Source organism: Callospermophilus lateralis, chromosome 1 (genome assembly GCF_048772815.1).
Source record: "Callospermophilus lateralis isolate mCalLat2 chromosome 1, mCalLat2.hap1, whole genome shotgun sequence".
Classification (NCBI taxonomy): Eukaryota; Metazoa; Chordata; class Mammalia; order Rodentia; family Sciuridae; genus Callospermophilus; species Callospermophilus lateralis.
In genome coordinates this window covers 218863248-218887276 of record NC_135305.1, presented here as the reverse complement: position 1 = coordinate 218887276, position 24029 = coordinate 218863248, and the positions used below count along the sequence as shown (strand labels likewise).

Sequence of the window (24029 nt, the reverse complement as noted above, 5' to 3'; positions counted from 1 at the left end):
GTTGCCAAAAATGCAAATTAATAGGAAATAATTTGATATGAGGACAAGGTACCTCTGTGATCGTAACTAAAAATCTCTAGGGATTGTTTGTTGCCATAGGAAACTCAGCTTTGCTGACTGTTAGCTGCAGTCGTCAAGGATGTGAGGTTATGCAGGGAGAGATCCAGCAGTGCCCCTTTAGAAAAGAGAGTCCAGGAAACATGAACACCTGAGCACGGCGCTCCTTCATGCTGAATTGGAGTTACGGTAAAGGCTGGGCTGTCTGATGAAGGGTGCTCAGTAATGAAAATGAATGTGATTCCCTTCTCACACCAAAGAGAAAAGTAAATTTCCATGGCTTCAGCTTCAAGTGGGAAAGGCAAGACGATACTGTGTTCTCAAAGTAGGCGTTTCAGTACCAACACCTCCTGAGCAGTGAGGTCAAGAAAAATGCTGTCAGAAAAATAAAATAAAGAGGGAAGTGATGAAAGGGGAGGGGATGTGGGGGTAGGAAAGATGGTAGAATGAAACAGACCTTGGTACTGTATGTATATATGTGACTGCATGACCAACATGTACACTCAGAAAAATGAGAAATGATATCCCATCTATGTATGATTACATCACAGTGCAGAAATGCATTCTACTGTCATGCATATTTAACTAAAACATTTTTTAAAAAAAGTAAATACATGAACAAAGCACCTTAGCGTATCTACTAACTACACTAATGCATAAGATAAAGGAGACATGTCTAAAGAATAAATTGTGATGTATAAAGAGAAAAATAGAGAGGACTTACTTAAAGAACTATCAGGAATTAATTTTTAAAAAAGATAAAAAGCTCAATGGAAACATAGTACACAGTTTTCACAGGACAGAAAACAAGTCCACTTCTATCAGAAGTGACACTGATTCCCTTTGTAAGAGAAATTTAAGTTAATAAATTATACTGTACACCCTTTAGATTATCAGACTAAGTAAAAATGTTTGGGGAATGATATGGAAGGGCAGGAATATCTGCTTGGTAAGTAAAATGGTTCAACACTTTGGAAAAAAAACCTTTAGAACTAACCGAAGGTGAGTAGTTACTGTTACAGCCAATAGGTTCACCTCAAGTTTATAAATCTTTTATTTCCTTCACAAGACTTAGAGAAGATTCAAACAACCTGATTCACAGAAGCAAAAAAATATATGCTAATATTTCAACACCACAGTATCTCTGATTTTTAATGTCACAATACATAAATAAGGAGTTTGAAAATGAATGGATAACCATGAAACACAACATGATTGATTCTGCAAAGCAGAGTGGTAGCAACTATGAGGCATGGAATTCATTTATCAGATTTCAACTTTAACAAGGTCAAAAGGAAGCACTTATATAATAAAAGTACAGGAATCTCTAAACAGTGATTATAACACACTATAATCTTATGAAGATGAATTTTTATAGGGCAAAAATGATCAGCTACTGGCTGCACCACTACCCCAACTGCAAACACCCAGGGTGTCCCCCAGGTCAGACAGCTCTTTGCTGGACCATATTTTTTTATTCTTAAAATTTTCAAAAAATCTTCTATACATTCTCTTTCATCACTGCCGACAGTCAAAAATACAGACTTAGCAGTTACTCCCTGCTCACCATTTCATCAATGCCATTTTCAATTCCATCCCAATAGTTTCAGTTTTTTTTCCTTCACATTAGATGAATTTGAGGAACGATTATGGCTTGTTGATTCTAATAGAGAAACAATTAGAAAACCCATACAAGGCAGTACCTGCAGCTGCGCCCAGACACTCCGCCCACTGGATGGGATTTCATCAGTCATTTGACAGGTGGAGGTGGAGCTCCGTGTTAGTTTTCTTTTTAAAACAGCTTCCCTTAGAATCCATCGCTATGCAGGAGGACTTGCGTTTCCATAGGGAGGCCTTATAACCTTCAAGGATGGAGGCAGCACTTTGATGTTTTCTCAGGTTCACCGTAGTGGATGCAGCCCACGGGCTACAAGAAATGTCATGTACAGAGATGAAGGCTTTTTAGAATATATTTAAGAAACATGAGTTCGTGAGACTAGGTTCCACTGTGCTGGCCAGGCTGGCCTCTGAGCTGCAATCCTCCTGCCCTAGCCTGTCCAGTAGCTGGGATCACATGCAAGTAGCATGGCAGCTGGCTGAGGTGGGCACACTGTGAAGGCAAGGAAAAGACAAGAAGCTTTGGTCAGGAAGAAAATATTACAATTATAAAGGGATGTTATGAGATCTGAGTGGTCATTTCACAGTGCTGGTTCTGTACTCTCCAGAGGTATTGAGAGAGCTTGTTCCAGAATGAACTCAGCATCAAGAATATCAGAGCTCAAACTAAGTCTGGGCCAAGCACTCACTGTGAGTCCCACATCCATGACATGACCTCACCTTCCTAGGTGTCCTCGGGAGTAAACGGGGACGCCCATAAGAACTAACACATCTGCAATTGGAAAAGACTTCTGGGTGATTCTAAAGTAAGCCAAGTTAGGGAACCATCACTTTAGGAGACAGATTTCAAAACTGCATTCATGACATTTTTAAGGCAGGGGTGATTCTGACTGAATAGCATGTATTTGAGCTTGTTTCCATCTGAGCACTTAGCACAGCACATGAAACAGAGTTGTGTTCAGTTAAAAATATGTCTTATAAAGGGAGTGGAGGCAGAGGAGGAGTGAGTGAAGAAGGACTGAGAGAGGACAGGGGAAAACATCAGAATATTCACTGGATTCCACAACCAGACACACAAAAAATATACACCTGTGTATAATGAACGGGTTCTCAACACTCAGCACACATCCCAGCCATCAGAGGCCTGGATGAAGCACAGACCGCTGGTCCTCTAGCCCAGAGTGGCTCTGAATTTCTATCATCAACTCAAATGAGGCTGCAGCTATACAAACATTCTGTCATCTTTTCACCCCCAACTTTTCCATCAGAATCTTCAACTACATGGAACCCACAAACCACACAGTGGCTTCAGAATTCCTTCTCCTGGGATGGACAGATGGCCCAGCCCTGCAGCCCCTCCTCTTCAGCCTGTTCCTGTCCATGTACCTGGTCACCATCCTGGGGAACCTGCTCATCATCCTGGCCGTCAGTTCTGACCCCCACCTCTACACCCCCATGTACTTCTTCCTCTGCAGTCTCTCCTTTAACGACATTGGCCTTAGTACAAGCACCATTCCCAAGGTGCTATCAGATATCCACATCCAGCACCAGAGCATCACCTACACAGGCTTTCTGCTTTCCTTTATGCTTCCTCTCCCAGGTCTGCTTTGTCATAGTTTTTGCTGTCTTGGAAAAGTTTCTCCTTGCAGTGATGGCCTATGACCGCTATGTGGCCATTTGTCACCCCTGGGTTATACAACCATCATAAACCACACCCTCTGTGTCTTCCTGGTGCTGACATCTCTGTCCATCAGCACTGTGGATGCCCTGTTTGCCACTCTGATGATACTGAGGCTGTCCTTGTGCACAGACCTGGAGATCCCCAACTTCTGTGAACTTCCTCAGATCATCAGGCTGGCCTGTTCTGATCCTCTCATTGACGACAACCTGATATATGTTGAAACTTGCATATTTGGTGGTATTCTTCTCTCTGGTATTATTTATTCTTATATTCACATTGTGTCCTCTGTCTTGAGAATGCCATCATCAGGAGGAAAGCATAAAGCCTTTCCTCATGTGGGTCTCACCTGTCTGTTGTCTCCCTGTTCTATAGGACAGGTTTGAGGGTGTACATTAGCTCTGCAGTGACTGACTCCCCCAGGAAGACTGCTGTGGCTTCAGTGATGTACTCTGTGGTCCCTCCAGTGCTGAACCCCGTTATCTACAGTGTGAGGAACAGAGACACAAAGTAAGTCTTTTTTTTTTTTTTTAAAGAGAGAGTGAGAGAGAGACAGAGAGGGAGAGAGAGAATTTTTGAATATTTATTTATTTATTTTAGTTCTCGGCGGACACAACATCTTTGTTTGTATGTGGTGCTGAGGATCGAACCCGGGCCGCACGCATGGCAGGCGAGCGCGCTACCGCTTGAGCCACATCCCCAGCCCCACGAAGTAAGTCTTGAGGAAACTTATCGGTAGACTAGCTTCTTGTTTATGATTAGTCATTTACTTTGTACTCAGGTTTCTAGAGTCAGCTGAAGTGACAGGAATCCTGGGGCGTCATCAATGCCTGATACTCTGGCCCAACATTCATCTAAAATCATGAAACAATGCAATGACTAGGTACATTTCAATTGACTTGAAACCTGATTTTGCTTTGTAGCTCTTTGGTTTGGACCCATGATTTCCATTGCTGAAACACCATTTCTTTCCTGGGATACACAGAAGTAGTGCCTGAAGGAGGGGTAGCAAATTTTGTTCTGGCTCACTCTTAGAAAATTTGGTGAACGCTGAAAGGGTCAGGAAAATATTTAAGCAAATCTGTGGTGACATGAGCTAATAGTTTCCACCTAATTGTTTGATTGAAGCCCTGAGAATTTCATCTTCATCCATGTTCGTCTTACTGATGGACTTGCAAAGCCTCAGAAGTAAATACAAAGACCAGTTTTTTGAAAAGTATATTCTTCTGAGGATAAAAATATTATCCACACCACTCATATTCCTTGTCTAGAACGTTGGCATAATTAGATAATATCAGTCTTTAAAGATGATTGAGAGATAGTTGATACTCATCAATGAAGTATCAGTCCTACTAACATAAAGAAAACACTAATATAATCTAACTATGAGGATTACCTTTTCTTACAAGGACTTCCAAGGTAAGAAATGTACAGAGCAGAGTAGGGTTTATATAGGTCCTCTTCCTTGGGTATGTCCAGAGGTGGCCTCCTCTTAGGTCTAGTTGCATTCCAAGACACCAGCAGTAGCAGCAAATTCAGGTGTTGTTCCTGAACTTGATGATGAATACAGAAGACTCACTTTTCCTTTCCTGTGTCAATAGACATGGACCTTTTACATGAATCTACCAGACTGCATCTCTGTAGTGGGCTGAATCATGCCCCTCAAATATGTCCAGATTCTGACTCATGAACTTCCGATTAACTTACGCTTTACATTCATGCATATTAATTTTGGGGGAAATGAAGATCTGCTGAGTTTTTCTTGGATGTATGGGTGGGAATTCAATGTATTCACATGCTTCCTGTGAGAGGAGGAATTGGAAAAGAAGGAGAAAAGGAGGAGGTGTAGTAACCATGGAGACAGCACACTCTGACACAAGGAAGAGAACCATTGTTCATTGCAAGGATTCAGAAGTTGAGTGCTTAGTTCTGGGGATTAGGGCTTCCCTGACCCTATATGAGGTGGCCTCTTCCAAGGACCTGTTCTCCTCAGAGTCCCCAGTGTTTGCTGCAGATGCAGGTGTTGTGACTGGACATATGTTGCCAGGAACAGTCAACAGATGAATGGCCTATTAATGGTCCACCGCTCCATGGAGACACACAGCAGACAGCGGTGTTGTGAGTTGAATTGAATCTCTGGAAAGATATTCTATAGTCCAATCCCCCTCATTTGTTAATATGACCATATATGGTGAGAGGGTGAATACTGTTCATTCTCCAAGAGGACTTTTGCATTGGATGATCTTATTCCCGATTATCTAGCTGGCCTGGACTGTAATTATATAATATCTTGAAATATAGATAAAAATAAAGACATAGATTAATGCAAGCAGTTTTTATTGCCAATAGGTACATATTTTTCTGAAAAAATCTTATTTTGTAGGACTCTAATGAGTAGTTATCACCTTTTAATATATGCCTGTCTAATTTATTGCATCAATTTGTTTGTTTTTGACCTTGATATGGCTTCAAGGTCACAAATGACTTCTGGGTCCTGGTTGTCATTTCACTTTGCATCTGAGTGTCTGTCTGTTGTTAGGTATAGTGGGTGCTCATTCATTTTCAGTCTTATTTTTATGATGTAAGGTGACAAACACAGTGTCTTTCTGATATTGAGGAAGGTTTGGTAATTATTTTCTGTTACTGTGAATAAAGCTGATGCCATATTCTCTTTCATGCTTCCCAGAGGAAATGTAGGATAGTTTTAATCTTTTGGTGGGTTTCTTGGCTACAAGGGTGTAAATATCCTCCTTTAAATGGTTGTAAATAGCCTCCTTTAAATGGTTGCACTGATTTACCTGTTCATTAGATGATTCTGATGCTCCAAATCATCACAGTACATTTTCTTTTACCCAATCAGTCTGGTAGCTTAAAATCTGATGGTGTTTTGTTTTGTATTTCTCTTTTTTTATGAGGTGGTGATATTCCACATATCATATGAGGCACTTATTTTTCTTTTTGTGGGAAATGGTGTTTGAGATAATTCCATTGAGTTGTTTGTCTTTTTGTCAATGAATAACAGTTTTTTTTTTTATTTAACTGGAAATTCAGTCCTTTCTAGCTATGTTTATGACACTTCCTTTTTGGTGTGTTTTACTCACTTTGTATCAGCTGTACAGTGTTTAGTGGGTGTGCAGGTGTTGATTTGGACTTTATTATGTTTAACAATGAAAGCTTTACTTACTTCAATGCAAGGTATTTTGAGGTAGGCCTTTTAGTTTAGTGGCACGAAACATTTTTGATTTACCTACAACTTTGAATTGACACAGAAATCCACATTTCTTTTTACCTCTAATTCAGCAATAAACAAAATGCTTATTTATTATTTTTCTGGACTGTCTCACCTGAACAATGACCAGTTGTTTTCATCTTTCTCTGAGTTAGTATCTTACATCTTCAATAAACTAACAAACCCACTCCTAAAATTAAGTGGCTTCTGTTAACAATCTCCGAGCCCTCCTTTCATGAACCATAAGCATATTACATACTTATTCCATGTTGGTTGCACAGAATATTTTAGAGAGAGGTAAAATTTTAAAAAGGATCAACTTTTACTGAGTCATAGCTAGGACAATTCCTTTTGTGGGGTAGGTATTCATTCTCTGTATTATTGTTTTTTATGCAGGAAGAGATAGATATCCTTAAAATAAAATTTATTTTAGTGGTTTTTTTCTCACGTGGTTTTTATTTAATATTGCCTCTTAGGATAAGATTGTAAATGCAGTAGAGAGGAAGGGTGTGTCCCCGTGAGATGGGCTGTAAAGTTAGGTATGAGAAGGAAGAGGTGGCAGCCCGTGGTATTCTCAGCTCAGAGAAAAGCCAGTGCCAGATTGAAAACCCAGAGGAATTTGTCAACCATCATTTCCTCAGTCATCGTCCTGATCAAGAGGACATGACTCTCACTACAGGTGAAACCCTGCTGAGCTAGCTGTGTTGACGGGATGCTAGAGATGCCCTCTACTGTGACCTTCACCTAGGCACTCAAGTGACTTGGCTCAGTGTCCCCTGCGTTCCCTTGCAGTTCTCCTCCTCTTCCTCCTCCGGCCGCTGCACAAGCAGTCCGTAAACTGTGGCTTAGGACCCACTAACAAACTCCAGCTGTTTTCTCCTCTTTTCTCAAGTCCCTGCATATATCATCTTTCCTCTAATTCTGTGTTTTGGAAAAAACACACGTGCTACATGGCACATTAATGACAGTGATTTAATGATAGTTAAAATGTTGAGACCACTTTATCAAAATTCTGTCAACACCGAGATTTCAGGAAGCACATTCTCTCCTCCTGAACGTGGCTCCTATTTTGATTCTGCCTCTAGCTACACACCACCTCTGTGGACGGGGAATTGAAGACCCTGATGACCAGGGGATCTTTGTGGCTGTTCTCAGGTGGACGTTTTCAGAAGGCTCATAATGGAATCTTGCTGGCATTTCATGTGATGGTAGATGGCACATTCCAACATCCCGAGTTCAAATGTACAAGAGTTTCTTTTACAAACCCCCTGTGGGGCAGTGGGAAAACACAGTGTCAGAGTGTGTGCCCAGCATGTGTAGGCCTGGGGTCAGTCTCAGTACTCAAAGGGAGGTGGGGATAGGGATCTCTCTCCCTGGACCTCTCGAGTGTCCATCTTTTGCAACCTGCTAGGTCCCATCCATTGAAACCTTGGTCACCAGCCTTCAACACTACAGGAAGTGGTGGCGCCATTCAGAGGAGGGTGCAGTGGAAGGCAGGTAGGCTACTGGAGGGTGGAACTCCAGACTTTCCTCTCTGTCTTAATTTCCTGGCCGCCTCCTCTGCTACATACGCCTTCCATCATGTATGGCCTTGTTAAGGTCCCCGAGTGACAGAGGAGGAGACAATGAAGGGAAACATCCAAAGTCCTAAACAAAAACCTTTCCACCTTTTATTTGATTCATCTAAAATGTACATTCAGCAAGAGAAATCTGAATAACATGAGATCTTATCTATATATAGTTATTTGATGTCGTCTCACATCTAAAGAACATATCTTTTTAAATTTTTTTTTAAGTTGTAGATGGACACAATACCTCTATTTATCTTCATGTGATGCTGAGAATCGAACCCAGGGCCTCACACATGCTAGGCAAATGCTCTACCACTGAGCCCCAACCCCAGCCCTACAGGACAGATCTTTACACAAAAAATAGAATCAGGCTCCCTGAAACAGTTAAATAGGCATCCCTTTGTTTGAGACTGAAAAGGAGCCCTGGGATTCTTTAGAGAGATGTCACATGTTGTGTGATCAGGGCCCTTGCCACACAGCTGTGCAGAGAATTGAGTGGGGCAAACATGGCCCCAGGGGTCAGGAATCAGCCACCCTGAACCCCTCAGTTCTGCAGAGTTGGTTTTCAAGGACGTGCCCTCTTGGGATCAGAATGTCAGTAAAATATCTAATCTAATGAGGAGCTCTGGGTATAGAGCCCCAGGGACACAGAGACTGCAGGAGTCCCCCTGGGACCACTCCCTCAGCAGCCCTGCCCCAGCCAGGAAGCAGCACCTGGGCCTCCTCCCAGAGATGAGCCTTCCTCCGGATCCTCCGACTCACTACGTCTGCTGCCTTTCCTGAGGACACGTCCTCCACCTTCAGTCTCCAGGTGAGGTGTGGAACAACATTCCTCATGAAGCCAACTAGACCTCAGATGACCCCCAGTTAGGGCTCTGGAAGAGCAATTCAGGTTTACCTAATTCAGGGATGACTTCATTCATTTTATCTCCTGTTTCAGCAGAGGCCAGGGGATATGAGCCTGGTCTCACTGAGGTCTCCTTATTTTCCTACTTGACTCTTAGCCAGAGGGAGTCTCAGCACATTAACCCTCCCTGGTGTTTGCATTTATCATGCTAGAGATGATCTTTTATGGTTCTCTTTTTTCATTTGTCATTACATTGCTTCTTTCTGAAAACTGAACAGCGTTTCATGTGATGGTTCATGACAGTGATAAAAGAAACCAAGAGGAATTGTCGGTATCACGGTAACTATTTGGAAAGTTACTGTACTGGGTACTTGATTTATTCATTCCTCATTGTGAAACATTCCCACATATTTTTACAACTTTGTTATGATTGGATAATAATCATTTGCATACTATGTGCACACTGGGATGTTGGGAAATACCGTGTACTGCGAAATAATGACCATAATCAAGTTAATAAACCATGTGGTTCCCAGATGGGGTGGGTCAGGGTCACATTCAGATTCTGTTAGTCCACTATTACAACAGGTGTAAATGGTGTCTTGGAAACCTCTGTCCCCCCTTGAAGACAAGGTCTTGGTGTGCAGGCACACTCCTAATAGGACTCAAATTATCTGATAACTTTGAGTACCTTGTATTTTCTGATATCAGGGATTTTAAATTTTTTCATATTTTTTATATGCATGAACATTTCAATTTTTCTCTTTCAATCAATTTTTCTCAATTAAACTCACTTTTTAAAAAAATCAACAAAATTTGTCAAAACCAGGGGTGAACTCCTTTGACATGAGATAGAGAATCTCATAGACAGAGTGGCTCAGTTCCCTTCAGATGTAATTGCTAAGGGGGTGACCTGTGTTTCCAAGGGGGATCTCCTAAGCTTCCAGTATAGAAGCAATTTGTTCCAATCTTTGCTCGGGTACGTCTGGATGGATACGATCAACTTACTATGATTAATTTCCTGGGTAAGATGGACATGCACTTTTTAATAGATTAAAGAAAAAAAAATTTAGGTAGTGTCTTGGAATGTTGCCCAGGATGGCCTCAGATTCATGCTTTCTGCTGCCTCCTGAGTAGCAGGGATTCCAGGCCTGCATCATCACACCTGACTCCAATAGATACATTTTCAAGGCAAGGGAAAGACTAAGAGGCTTTGATGGGGAGGAAGATATTAGAATTGCAAAGCCCAGTGATGAGATGGGAGTGATCTCTGAGGAATGCCAGCTCTGTACCATGCAGAGGCAGAGACTGGTCATGAGTCAACACAGCAGTCAGAATATGGGGCCCCAACCCCGTTCTGACCAGCAGGCACCGTGGGTCCCACACCCGTGGTCGAAGCTCACCTCACCTCCGTGTCCTCATATGTAAATGGGGTCGTAGTCAACTACACACCTGCAGGTCTGTAAGTCTCTCGGAACTTTGAAGGAAGCCAAAGGTACCAAACTTCCTTCTCATCTTGAGTTTGAAGGCCTGGGATAACTGACCGCAAAGCACCCTGTGCTTCCTGCTCAGCACTTAGCACAAGACAGGAAACCCGACTGTGCTCCATAAAAATTATGGCAATAAAGGAAGTTGAGGGGAATGGACAATGAGTGTGCAGACCAGGGAGGAAGGAGAGGGGAAAACTTCTGAGTATTGGCTTGAGCTCCAAGTGCCCATGAAGACTTCCTGTACTAACTTCCTCTCAAAACTGAGCACACATGAAGGCCATGCAGAGGGTCTGTTGGAACACAGGCTCCTGGTCCTCATTAGCAGAGGGTATCGGCAACAGGGAGGCAAGACTGTGTGTTTCTATCGTCTTCCTAAAGCTGCTGTTGGCCATTCATTTATGGTGTGTCACCCCATCTTTTCCATCAGAGCCATCAACACCATGGAACCCATAAACCACACAGCGGCTTCAGAATTCCTTCTCCTGGGACTGACAGAGGATCCAGCCCTGCAGCCCCTCATCTTCAGCCTGTTCCTGTCCATGTACCTGGTCACCATCCTGGGGAACCTGCTCATCATCCTGGCGGTCAGCTCTGACCCCCACCTCCACACCCCCATGTACTTCTTCCTCTGCAGCCTCTCCTGCACTGACATTGGCTATACAACATGCACCATCCCACAGATGCTGGTCAACATCCAAACGCAGGATCAGACCATCACCCACGCACGCTGCCTCACCCAGGTTGGCTTTGTCATAATTTTTGCACTTGTGGAAAGTTTTGTCCTTGCCGTGATGGCCTATGACCGCTATGTGGCCATTTGTCACCCCCTGAGGTACGCAGTCATCATGAACCCCCGCCTGTGTGTCCTGCTGGTCCTGGTCTCCCTGCTCGTTAGTGTGGCTGACGCCCTCCTCCACACACTGCTCTTGCTGCGGCTGTCCTTCTGCACACGCCTGGAGATGCCCCACTTCTTCTGTGAACTTGCTCAGGTCATCGAGCTCTCCTGTTCTGACACCCTCACTGATAACATCACAGTATTTGTTGCAGCATGTATATTTGCTGGTGTTCCTCTCTGCGGGATCATTTTCTCTTACGTTCACATTGTGTCCTCTGTCTTGAGAATGCCTTCATCAGAAGGAAAGCATAAAGCCTTTTCCACCTGTGGGTCTCACCTGTGTGTTGTCTCTTTGTTCTATGGGACATCTTTTGGGGTGTACATTAGCTCTGCAGTGACTGACTCCCCCAAGAATTCTGCAGTGGCTTCTGTGATGTATGCTATTGTCCCTCAAATGCTGAACCCCTTTATCTACAGTCTCAGGAATAGGGACATGAAGCAGGCCTTGAGGAAACTCTTGGGTAGGACCGGTTCTCTGCTATGATGCATCATTGGCAGGGACTTGGCTTTCTAGAGTAAGATAAAGGGACCTTTGGAACCAGAATCCCTGACTCTTCTGTCACTATATTTTTTTTCTAAACTGATGAGACCAACTAATGTCCATGTGCATTGTAACTTGGCTTAAAACCGGATTTTTCTTTTTATCTCATTTGTAATATTTGACACATGATTTCCATTCTCCAAGCACAATTTCCTTCCTTGAGTTTCATAGAAGATGAGGCTGAAGGAGGGATTCTGGCTTCAGACACTTTGCTCTGGCACACTTAGAAAAAGTCCCTCAAAATGTCACATCCACACCCTAACCCTCCTCACTGGTTTATAGAACCTAAGTGATAAGAGGGCGAATGTTATTCGTATAATTTGTTGGTTTTTTGCAGAGAATGATATCATCACAGATTATTTCCCTAGGGCCTTAAGTATAATTTCACATAATCTTATAAGGAAAGCAAGTACACATGTGTCTAAAAAGATTATTTTGTGTGACTCTAATGAATAGTTATCATCCCTGTCCACATGCCTGCCCCATTTTTTTATATCAATTTGTTCCTTTTGACCTTGACATGGTTTCAAGGTCGGGACTGATTTCGGGGTCCTGGTTTTCATTCATCACTGAACATCTGAAAGTCTGTCCTGTTGTTGAATTTAGCAGGTGCACATTCATTTTCTGCCCTATTTTTGCATGATGTAGGGTAGCAATAAAACACAGGGAGTCTCTCTGATATTGAGAAAAGTCAGTCATTTCTTATTCTTGTGCACAAAGCCGATGGCACATTCTCTTTCACACTTCTTGGAGGAAATGTAAGATAGCTCTACTCTTGTGGTGGGTTGATTGGCTGTGAGGGTGTAACTCCATCCAGGTTGCTTACATGGTGAAACTAACTTTCCTGCCCATCAGATGACCCTGGTGTTTACATCATCAGGAAATACTTTCCTTCACCTAAACAATCTGGTGACATGGAATAATGCTTTCCTAATTTGCATTCCTCCTTTTATAAGGTGGAGTATCTTTTCAAACATTATTTGAGTCACTCCCTTTTCCCCTTTTTTTTGAAAGTATGTGTTTGAGATATTTCTATTGAGGTGTTTGTCTTTGTGCTAACATGCAAAAGTGGTTTATTACCTGGAAAGCCAATCCTTTTTAGTTATTACATTTGCCAATTTACTATTTTAATGTTACAGTGGATACACACAAGTAGTTAATTTTAATATATATTAACATGTGCATATATTCCCCAATAACTTGAGCTCAATATATGTTGTAGATGCTGTTCTTACTTGAGTCCAAAGGATTTAAGTGTTTTGTACAGAGGCATGAAACCCCCTGAAATTTATTTTTGCATTGGAGGTGACACAGAAATCCATATTCCTTTTAAACTATAATTTGGTAATAAATAAGCTTTTATTCCTGAGCTGTTAGTCTCTGGACTCTCTTGTCTAAACAATTGATTCTCTGCACCTCTCCCGAAAATAGCTTATGTCTTCTGTTGACATTATTGTAGCTCCATAAATTATGTGGCTGCAGATAGCAATCCCCAACCCTGTTTATTACAACCACAAAGGTTCCTTTTCCATAAGTTACATCTTTTATGCTCATTTGGAATTTTCTACAAAATACTGATAGGGAACATGCATTCCTGAAATCTGCGACATGTAGTACTTGGAAAGTGTACATAGTGAAGCTGAGACCATGAAATTGGGAAGGCTGGGAGGAAACCTTAAAAAGATAATGAGCCACGATTTCAGAGTTAGTCTATGCGGGGAGCCTTCCATGAACTGTGCATGAATTAAAATCATGTGGGATACATCGTACAAGACAGTCTGGTATAAGGAACTCCCAGCAGTAGCCCTGGTTTGAGAACTCCTGGTTCATGTGGCTTCCTACCCAGCTCCATCACAAGTTCAGCACAGCACCAGAGATGGAGTGACCCGTTAAGAACCAAACAGCCTGCTTACCCCCACCCCATCCTATTTTTTGTGAAGAAGCTCCTATCCCTCCCTTTTGATCTGTACTGCTATAAACAAAGCAAGCACAAGCGCCTTCCTTTTGTTAGAAGCTGTACCCCGCTGGTTGGCTTAGCCTATCGCTGTCTCTGCTTTGAAAACCTATTTCTGGTCTCCTGTGTTTATTTCATGGTTCTATTTTCCTAGCTTTTATTTCAAAGCCAGCCCATCCCTCCAATGGGAGCCCTTTCCCTTGCCTGCACAGGACGTGAGCAAGAACTCCATATACATTACAGAAAACATTTTAGAAACAGATAAAAATATTCATAAATAATGGATCAACTTTCACTGACACAAGCAGAATTGTCCCCTAGTGTTTTGGTTATTTTTGTACTTTCTCTCTGTTATCACTTGTGTTTTACTGCGGAGACAGGTAGGAAGCCTTTACAAGAGTTTTTAATTTAGTCACGTATGGATGAACTCTCATTGTTTCTTAGGATATGGTTATAAGCAATCTGGAACCTTGTGCTGGGACTTTGGATCTCTTTTAACCTAAAATTCAGATAAGGACACTTGAACAGACTGCTGCTATTTGACTCTGGTTTTGTTTGTCCTTTCAAATGCCTGCACATTCTTCTCTCCTCTAATTTCTTTTGTTTTGGAGAAAACATGGGCAACGTGGCACTTTAACGATAGTGATTTCACCATCCTATTGTATTTGCCATGAACTCTGCATCAAAATAATAACCATAACTCCTGCAGTGTCAGGAAACAACCTCTGTCCTGAGGGTACATCCTTTTCAATACTGCCACCGTGATAGCCACCTCTTGGACAGAGAACCAGAATCCCATGAAATTGTGGGATGTCCTTGTGGCTCTTTGCAGGTGGGAGGTTTCAGACCTAAGTGGTGGACACTTGCTGATACTTCTCTGCGTTGCTGGTCTGGTGTTTCTCAGAGGTCACCTCACCCGATGGCATGTGGACACTCTGGAGTCCTTCAGAATTCAAAACATAGGAATTTCTCCTACAGAATTGCTCTCTGGGGCTGAGGATGTAGCTCAGTGGTTGAGCAGTAGCCTAGCGTGTGTCAGGTCCTGGGTTCGATCCCCAGCACCTCAAAATAAACATTTGGGTAGCCAAGCGACTCAAAGGAGATCTCCACGTCATTACCCACAATCTGCTCCTCTCCTGTCTTCCTGAGGTTTGTCCCACAAGGCTTTGGCCTTCTGACTAGCAGATCAAGAAGCACATTCTTTGGGTCCTGCATTGATGCTGTCCTCCATTGAGGATAGACACTGTCTTTGTGTTCCGAGATTTGAAGAATGAAAGCTAAAGAACACCGATGGCTCTATCCAGGTGGATGCCTTCAGCAGGCAAGTGACGGCATCTTGCTGACACTGTGGTGATCCCAGTGGGGTTCTCCTAAATAAAAACAACCAAACAACAGAACAGAACAAAACCTGTGCAGATCCTCGTCCTGCTGTTGGGCACGATCCCATCTCCTTCTCCCTTTCCAGCCACACTCCTGTGGAGCTCTCTAGGCCACCTTCCCAGTTCTCCTCCCACCCTGCTCTGGCTCACCCCAGCCTGGCCTGGGTCCACTGCTCCTCTGGAGGTCCACAGCTCCCTCTCCCCGCGCCAGCCAGGTCTCTCCTCCTGAATGTAGCTCCTGACTTCTGCTGTACCCTGATGCAGAGACTGTCCAAGCCCTCACCAAGCCAGCAGTGAGCTTGGTAGGGTCTTCCTTGGAGGATGGTTCAGATACTTTGGGGAGTTCTCCGATCACAGTCTTGGTTTTGGACAGAGCTCACCCCTTAGTTCACCAGGATTGTTCATGTAAGGAAGCTCCACTTCTGCCCTTGGAAAACAACCTTCTAAAAAAGGTGTTTTCTAAGGCTGAAGGTTGGAAGTGCTTCCTTGCTCCTGGAGGTGAACCCATAGAGTCTCCTGATGTCTCACTCCCACCTCCTGAGTAGGTTCTGTTCTTCCTACTGGGAAAACCTCATCTTGGTTTACACATTCCCGTTCTCTTCATGCTGTACTGGGAACACCAATGTGGCTTAAAACCCCTTTGATTTCTTGGTATCTTTTATCTACTGTTCCTAGTGCTAACAGTGAATGGGGTAACAGGGAAAATGTGCCGTCGTAATGCTGTCTCGTTTTACATTTGAAGTATCATATTATATAAATTACAAATAATCATGTACCGAGAATGAATATATTGTAAATTCAGACAGTAAACATGGAAAAATATTGAACATTTAAATATAAAAGTTCTCAAAAGCACATGAACTTGGACCTGCCTCTACCTATTGAAGGGTGGTTGAACCTAACCCAGTGCTCTGAGCGTGTGGACACATCACATAGCTCTGCCTTCAGTGACTTTGTAGTTGAACCAATAGCTAGGAAATCCCACTGTGTCTCATCATCTGAGAAGTGGAACAGCTATAAAAACTTAAAGAGCATAAAACATAATCACATCACATGTGACATAATTTCAAACAATGATTATAGTACAATGTGATAGTTATAATAACATTAATGAATACTTTAATATACGTTAAGTTCTAGATTATTATTTCTAACCTGTTTTAAGGGACTTGGGTCAATTTCATTGAACTGTGTGCAGAATTGAAATATTGGGAGTTAATAAGCTTAAAAGTAAAGAACTATAATATAACTCCATCAGAGCCACCAAATGTGAAGAAAGATGTATATTTAAACTATTGAGATGGAATTGAAAATGTTGCTCACAGAATGACACAGGGAGTAAAAGCCCTGTCTATGATTTTGACTCTCAAGCAGTGAACAAAGGGAATATGATAAAATAATAACAAGATCTTTATAAAGTATGTGAGAAACTATTTCATTTGGGCAAACACCCCCTGATGACTAACTAGGAACACACTGAGCATTTTTACAAGATCACAGCTTTTTTATTTGCCCCTAATGTCCAGGCATTAAATGCCTCATGGCTAGCCTGTAGGGCTTCAGGGAAGTAGTGGAACCTTCCTAGCCAAAGTTAAGGGGAATTGGGTTACTGGGGAAGGCCATAGACATGGTTTTTCCTATCTCTTTTTATTTTCTGGTGGTCCCCAAGGCCACATACTACAATGGTGAACTACACTATCACAGGCCCAAGGCAATAGGTCAAGTGACTATGAATCAGACCCCTAAACTATGAGCCAGAAGACCCTTCCCATTAATTAAGCTGAATGACCTTGGGTGTTTGTTACAGCAATTGAAAACTGACAATCACAGTATCTTAGCTAAATCTATAAACATTATTTAAACTGACCCATGCAGGACTCATCCTCACATCTAAAACGGAATGGTACTTCCTGAAATCATTAATTAAGTAGGGATGGCTTTGTTCATGACTAAAAAGGAGCCCTGGAATTCATTAGAGAGTTGCACTGTGTTACATGAGCAGGGCCCCTACAAGGAAGCTCAGCAGAGACAGTGCAGAGAGCTGAGTGGTGCAAACAATGGGCCTCAGGGGGTCAGGAATCAGCCACCCTGAATCCCTGTCTTCTGCAGAGTTGGTCTTCAAGGACGAGTGCTCTTGGGATTAGAAGGTTAGTACAATAGATGGCCTAATGAGGAGCTTTGAATATTGATCCCCAAGTTTACAAAGACTTTAGGAGTCAGCAGCAGCCCTGCTTCAGACAGGAAGCAGCACCTGGGCTTCCTCCCAGAGATGAGCCTTCCTCAGAATCTTCTGGAACCTTAAGTCTGATGCATTTCCTGAGGACACATCTTGCTTCTTCAATATCAAGGTGAGATTTTGAACCAGATTCTAATTGAAGCCAACCAGGTAATTAAAGTTCCTTAATTAATGCTTCATACTATCTCATTCAGTAATTCCAAATTAATTTTAATTACTGTAGATTTTCTCATATCCTTTGCCAAACAAATACTGATGTAATGGGTGATTCCTTCTTGATTTTTTAATTATCCATCCCAGAGGTCATTTCAGCCCATTAAACACTTCCCAGATCTTTGCGTTTTCTATGCTGGGGATGCTTCCCCTTGTTCCCCAATTGCCCTGACACATTCTTCTTTCCGTGGAGTGAAGACAGCTCTGTGCAGGGCACATGGCAGTAAAGAAGAAACCAATAGGGGAGGTCAGTTTGAGGCCCCCATCTCAAACCCACACTGGGAGGAGATGACTGATGTTTCTCATCATGAAATACACAAGTCTTTTCTTTGTTCATTGGGAATAACTTAATAAAATCCATATATGTTCAAGGTGTGCAGTGTGATGGTGGGATGCGGGTATACCTTGCAATATGGCAGCCACGATGGCATGAACTGACACATCTCCTGCAGTTCTCTTTTTACAAATGGGGCGTCCAGACTGCTCACAGAGTTGAGGGCTTCCCCTTAACACAGGATATTCTAGAGCCTCTGTGACCTTCAGTTTGTGTGAGTTCAACATCATCCAAGTGATGAAAGCTATCATAGGAACTTCTGCCTCCCTCTGACCAGAAAGACCATTGCTCCAACCCACATGCCTGGCAGACCCTGCCTATCTTATCATTGGGTTATCTTGTGCTTGTTTTCTAAATATTAGGAAATTGTTTTAGTTTTCATCATTTTGAGATTTTTCTATGAACTTCAAAGACTTTTCTCTCATTAATTCAATTTTTTTTCCCAAAAATGCTATTCCAACTATCAAATAAATAGAAGAGGAGACACAGAATTTCATGTGCAAAGTTGATGTTTAATTATTTGCTGAAGGAGATGACTGATGTTTCCTTGGGAGTTCTCCTGAGCTTCAAGGGTAGAGGCAATATTTTCTAGTCTTTGCTCTGGTCTGCCTGGATGGATGCCATCCAGCTGCTATTGTTAATTTCATGGATAAATATGGGCATACTTTGAATCCAGGGACAAGGCTAGAGGCTTTGGTCGGAAAGAAAATGTTGAATTCACACACAAAAAATTGTGAGATCTTAATGATCATCTAGGAATGTTAGTTCTGTGCTATGCAGAGACATTAAGAGAGATTGTTCATGAGTCAATTCAGCTCTCAGAATATCTGAGCTGTAACCCCGTCTTGTCCAAGCCCTCACTGAATATCTTACATCCATGATATAACCTCCCTTTACTTAAGTGTCCTCAGGCATAAATGTGGATGATGGTGAGAAATATGCTTGTTGACAAGTCTTTCAGGTGATTCTGAACCAAGCCAAAATCAGGGAATTATTGCTTTACAAGAAACATTTAAAAACTTCATTCTTCTCTCTTGTATAATGTCTTGTGCATATCTGATTCAAAATACATGCCTTAGGCTTTGTTTCTTCTCATATTTAGCACAATTAGTGGAACACCATCAGCATTCAGTAAAAATTGATTTTTGTAGAGGGATTGGAGGGAAACAGTAATGAGTGAAGAGGATCCAAAGAGAAAAAGAGCAGAGAACATTGTCTGGGTGTTCACTGAAGTTCACAGTGCCCAAGGGAAAGTTATTTGCTTTATGAACTTTTCAAAATTCAGCACACACTGAAGTCATCCAGAGCCCTTGAAGCAGACTTGGGGTCCTCCCCAGAGTGCATCGGGAGTCTGTCTAACATCTTCCCGATGCTGCAGCTGCTGTCCACACATTTTTATGGTCTCCTCACCCTGTCTTTCCCACCAGAATCTTCACCAACATGGAACCCCATAACCACACTGCTGTTTCACAATTCCTACTCCTGGGACTTTCAGACGACCCAGACCTGCAGCCAGTGATCTTCAGCCTGTTCCTGTCCATGTACCTGGTCACCATCCTGGGGAACCTGCTCATCATCGTGACGGTCAGCTCTGACTCCCACCTCCACACCCCCATGTACTTCTTCCTCTCCAATCTCTCCTTTAATGACATCTGTTTAAGCACTTGCACCATTCCAAGGATGCTGGTGAACCTCCAAACACAGAATCAGAGCATCACTTACACAGGATGTCTCTCCCAGGTCTGCTTTGTTATAGTTTTTGCATCTTTGGAAAATTGTCTGCTTGCAGTAATGGCCTGTGACCGCTATGTGGCCATTTGTCACCCACTGAGGTACACGGTCCTCATGCATCCCCGCCTCTGTGTCCTGCTGGTTTTGTTCTGTCTTCTCATTAGCATTGTGATTGCCCTCCTCCACACACTGATGGTGCTGCGGCTGTCCTTCTGCACAGACCTAGGGATCCCCCACTTCTTCTGTGAACTTGCTCAGGTCATCAAGCTGGCCTGTTCTGATTCCTTCATTGATAACATCCTGATCTACATTTCATCTTGTGTATTTGCTGGTGTTCCTCTCTCTGGGATCATTTTCTCTTACGTTCACATTGTGTCCAATGTCTTGAGGATGCCCTCATCAGAAGGAAAGCACAAAGCCTTTTCCACCTGTGGGTCTCACCTGTGTGTCGTCTCCCTGTTCTATGGGACAGGACTTGGGGTGTACATTAGCTCTGCAGTGACTGACTCTTTAAGGAAGTCTGCTGTGGCTTCAGTGATGTACACTGTGGTTCCTCAAATGCTGAACCCCTTTATCTACAGTCTGAAAAACGGGAACATGAAGGAGGCCTTGAGGAAACTTGTCAGTAGGTTAGCATCGACTTTCTAATGGGTCAGTTGCTTTGGATTTTGGTTTCTAGAGTTTGTCACGGTGACAGGGCCCTTGATATCTGGATCTTCTGCCCATATATTCTCCAAAAATGATGATATACTGTAATAACCAGGTGCATTTTACCTCCGACCAAATTATTATATCGCTTTTGCCTATCCCTGTGATGTTGGACACATAATTTCAATAATCTAAACATAATTTTTTTATGTGCTCTCACAGGAGCTATGCCTGGAGTAAGGGACTCTAATTTTATAGATATTTGTTGTGACACATTCTTACAAAAAAGCAAGTTTGAGTCTGGTGCAGTGGCGCCTGCCTGTAGTTCCAGTGGTTTAGGAGGTTGAGGACGGGGGACCACAAGTTCAAAGCCAGCCTCAGCAACTCAGTGAGGCCTTGTCTCAAAATAAAATATGAAAAGGGCTGGGGAGATTGCTCACTTGTTGAGCACCCCTGATTCAAACTCTAGTACCAAAAAAAAAAAAAAATCAAAAGAAGAAAAAGAAGGAGGAGGAACTGGGGTATAAAGAAAGAAAAATAAAATGAAAAAAGGAAAAGGCAAGTTCTAGAGGTGGATAGAATGGGAATATTTTGAAACAGAGCTGCCTTTATATCTACAAAGTTGACTCCAGGTGACTATATGGCTGGGGCCATGCGAGTTGCATCCTAGAGGTAGTTTTACTGCGAGGCAAAGGGGTACCATTTATATCTTGTGAACAAATATGGAACCGTTTTAGTGGCCAAGTATAAGTTTCTAAGATCACAATGGCATCCACCATGTCCTGTGTCATGTTGTTTAAAATTGGCATGATTAGGTGATATCAGTGGTCTGAGATGGCTATGAGGACATTCAAACTCATCAGTAAAGACGCCTTTTGTCCTAATAAGAAAAAGCAAAGTCTAACATTAATATGTTGCTCTAACAATAAAGAGACGTCACTTGCATTGCTAGCACTTCTGAGGTGGGGAGTGGACCAGAGTGGAGTAGGACTTCCATTCGTTGTCCGTGAGCTGGCCTCTTCCTCGGGCTGGTTTCCTCCCAAGTCACCAGGTGAGAGCAACAAATTCAGGTGTAGTGCTTATACATGATGCTAGAGAAAGAAAACTGAGGGCTATTCCTGGGTCAGCTGATAGGTGACTTGACCGTGGATCAGTCAGACTGCATCTCTTAGAGAATTTAATGGTGGCCCTCAGCACAGGCCCAGAACCTTTCCAACTATTTTTTTTATTTAATTATATAATAACTGGCTGATATTGCTTGTTTGAGGAAATAGGACTTGAAAAGGCTTTCTTGAGTGGGTCTCAAGTGTAATTCCATGTTTCAGTATAAAATAGTCTGAATCATAGTCAAAACATTGAAAACAAAACAAAAAAATTGAAAATTTCACCATAAAGATGCATTTTTTGAAAATTCAAGATTAGACACAGTTCCAATCTTGCAGATATTCTGAGCAAGAGATGTATTCTCCTAGTTATCCAATTATTAATAGCTATGTGGTAACCAACAGCAACAAAAATTGTAAAAGTCTTCTTGTTTTATTAGTGAAATCTATTAATGTACTTTCAAAGTCCACATTTTAAGCTCTGTATTGTGACATTAAATCTAAGAAGCACATCTGTTGTTGATGAAATACGACTTCTATTCCCAGAAAAGTGTCTGGTTTTCGATTGCTGTAAGCAAACCTGTTCGAGGATTCTCCTCCATGTCTTCTGAAGGAAATAGAAGAATCGTCTACTTGGGCGATGACTGGATATAGCAGTCATCACCTTTGGGGGTTCCCACAGAGATTTCCTGAGTAGGTGCACCATCTAACCATCCTTCACCCTCCCCACAACACTGTCTCTTCTTAAGACAATGCAGTGGATATACAATAAAATTTCATTAATTTACTTTCATGATGAGGTTCAGTCATTATAACACCATGCAACACTTTTTTCTCTTCTGAAATGTGTTTCCTTTATTTCCACTTAGATTCTCATTCTATTTAAAAGTGAATTCCTAATGTTTCTTTATGTAATTGGGATAGTGATCCTTTATCCTTATTTATATTGTGAATTTCTTTTAGACAGGTGTCTCCTTTGCTTATCTGTCACAGTATGTACCATGGTGCCCTCTGGTCCTTGGTTTTAATGTGGTTTGTTTGCCAGCATTTTCCCTCAGGGCCTGCGCTCAGTGATTCTTGATCTTGAAACTCCTACTTTGACTGAAAAGAGATTTGTAGTCTTGCCCTGTTCTGCCAAGGTTGAAGCCATGTGAAATTTGTTTTTGCCGTGGATGTTCTAAGAGATGAAAATCACTTTTATTACCGAGCACCTTTTATTAAGGAGTCCATCCTTTGACCATAATGCCAATCCAGCAATAAAGAAGCCGTGGATTTAAGTGATCATGTTGTCTGGGCTCTCTTTCCTGGGCAGCAGGATTGCTGTATCTATCCCTGCACTATTACCTCCTGTCTGCAGGCCTTGGGCTCACTGGTTAGTCAGACTCTCTTGTAACACAGATGCCCTAGAAGATTTTTAGTTACAATCACAAATGATTATCTGTTTTCTGTTACTTTGCATTTTTTTGGCAGTAACATTGACAACTAGGACCCTTGTTTTAAAACTCTGACCTCCACTTATTGCCTATAATGTGTGGGTGTAACACACTGTGATAGTCAGAAAATGTGGCTGTGAATTCTAAAAGGAAGTAAGATATATGTTAAAGAGTCCATTTTGATTGGGAAAAAAACATTAGAAACGATTGTTTGTGATATGCATAAGATAAAATTTAACCAAGCCACAAATTGAATTAGTCTTTGTTGAAGTTATATATTTTCAATATGTTATCATTGGTATTAGATAGGTAGATTAGATAGATAAATGATTACATAGATTCAATAGATGCATAGATAGATATAGATGATTAGACAGGATAATAAATAGTTATACAGTAGGTAGATAGATAGAATTCCCAAATTTATGAATTCTGAGAGAATGTCACCTCTGAATTCCAAAAGTGTATATCCAACTTCCTGCTTTACACTCCCATGTGGATGTCTAATAGACATCACAAATTTAACATTTCCTTAATAATATGATACTAATCCTTCCATATTTTATACATATTCACTTTCCTGTCATAGCTGATGGCAACTCCATATTTCCAGGTACTGACCATTTTCTCTCATTAAGATAATCTGATTCCTCTTTTTCTTTTATAACCTGTGCACAATCATTCATAAAATGCCCCACCATTACCAATGATCCAAGCCATCATCCATATAGGTTTATTAAATGCCATCGTGCCTGGACTGTCCTGAGTCTGCCTTGTCATTGGCAGGTCTTCATGCTAACTACCAGACACTCCCTCTTTGTCACCTCTTTTCTCTTCTCCCTGTAATTTATTCCCTTTCTCCCCTTCTGAACTCCTTATGAAGTGGATTTTCATGTTGGTGATTCTCTGGATTGTGGTTTGAAAGTTGCTCCTCTGCAAAACTTACATTGAAATGTAGTGCCCACTGTAAATGTGTGAAGATGTGTGACATTTAAGTTGTTATTTGGTCACAAAGCTTTTTGTTTGTGACCACGCTTGCCTTTGATGCTGATTTCTCATACTGCTATCAAAAA

General features: G+C 42.0%; 2 protein-coding genes and 1 pseudogene across 3 annotated transcripts; all 3 read left to right on the top strand.

Annotated features, from left to right (window-relative positions):
• The first annotated feature begins 2955 nt into the window (after window positions 1-2955).
• Window positions 2956-3866, top strand: LOC143401350 (olfactory receptor 7G2-like; annotated as a pseudogene).
• A 7042-nt stretch (window positions 3867-10908) lies between these two features.
• LOC143410971 (olfactory receptor 7G2-like) lies at window positions 10909-13302 on the top strand. Of its 2 annotated transcripts, XM_076871814.2 has the most exons (2): window positions 10909-11850; window positions 13255-13302. In XM_076871814.2, exons 1-2 carry the CDS (start codon window positions 10930-10932, stop codon window positions 13300-13302), a joined length of 969 nt encoding a protein of 322 aa, XP_076727929.2. In that variant the 5' UTR covers window positions 10909-10929. The 2 variants fall into 2 exon arrangements, with proteins under 2 accessions (XP_076727929.2, XP_076727938.2); XM_076871823.2 differs by lacking the exon at window positions 13255-13302 and having other exon boundaries at window positions 10930-11868.
• A 6179-nt stretch (window positions 13303-19481) lies between these two features.
• On the top strand, window positions 19482-20420 carry LOC143401343 (olfactory receptor 7G2-like). The gene has a single exon (XM_076858687.2). The coding sequence runs from the start codon at window positions 19482-19484 to the stop codon at window positions 20418-20420; it is 939 nt and encodes a 312-aa protein (XP_076714802.1).
• Window positions 20421-24029: the final 3609 nt, after the last annotated feature.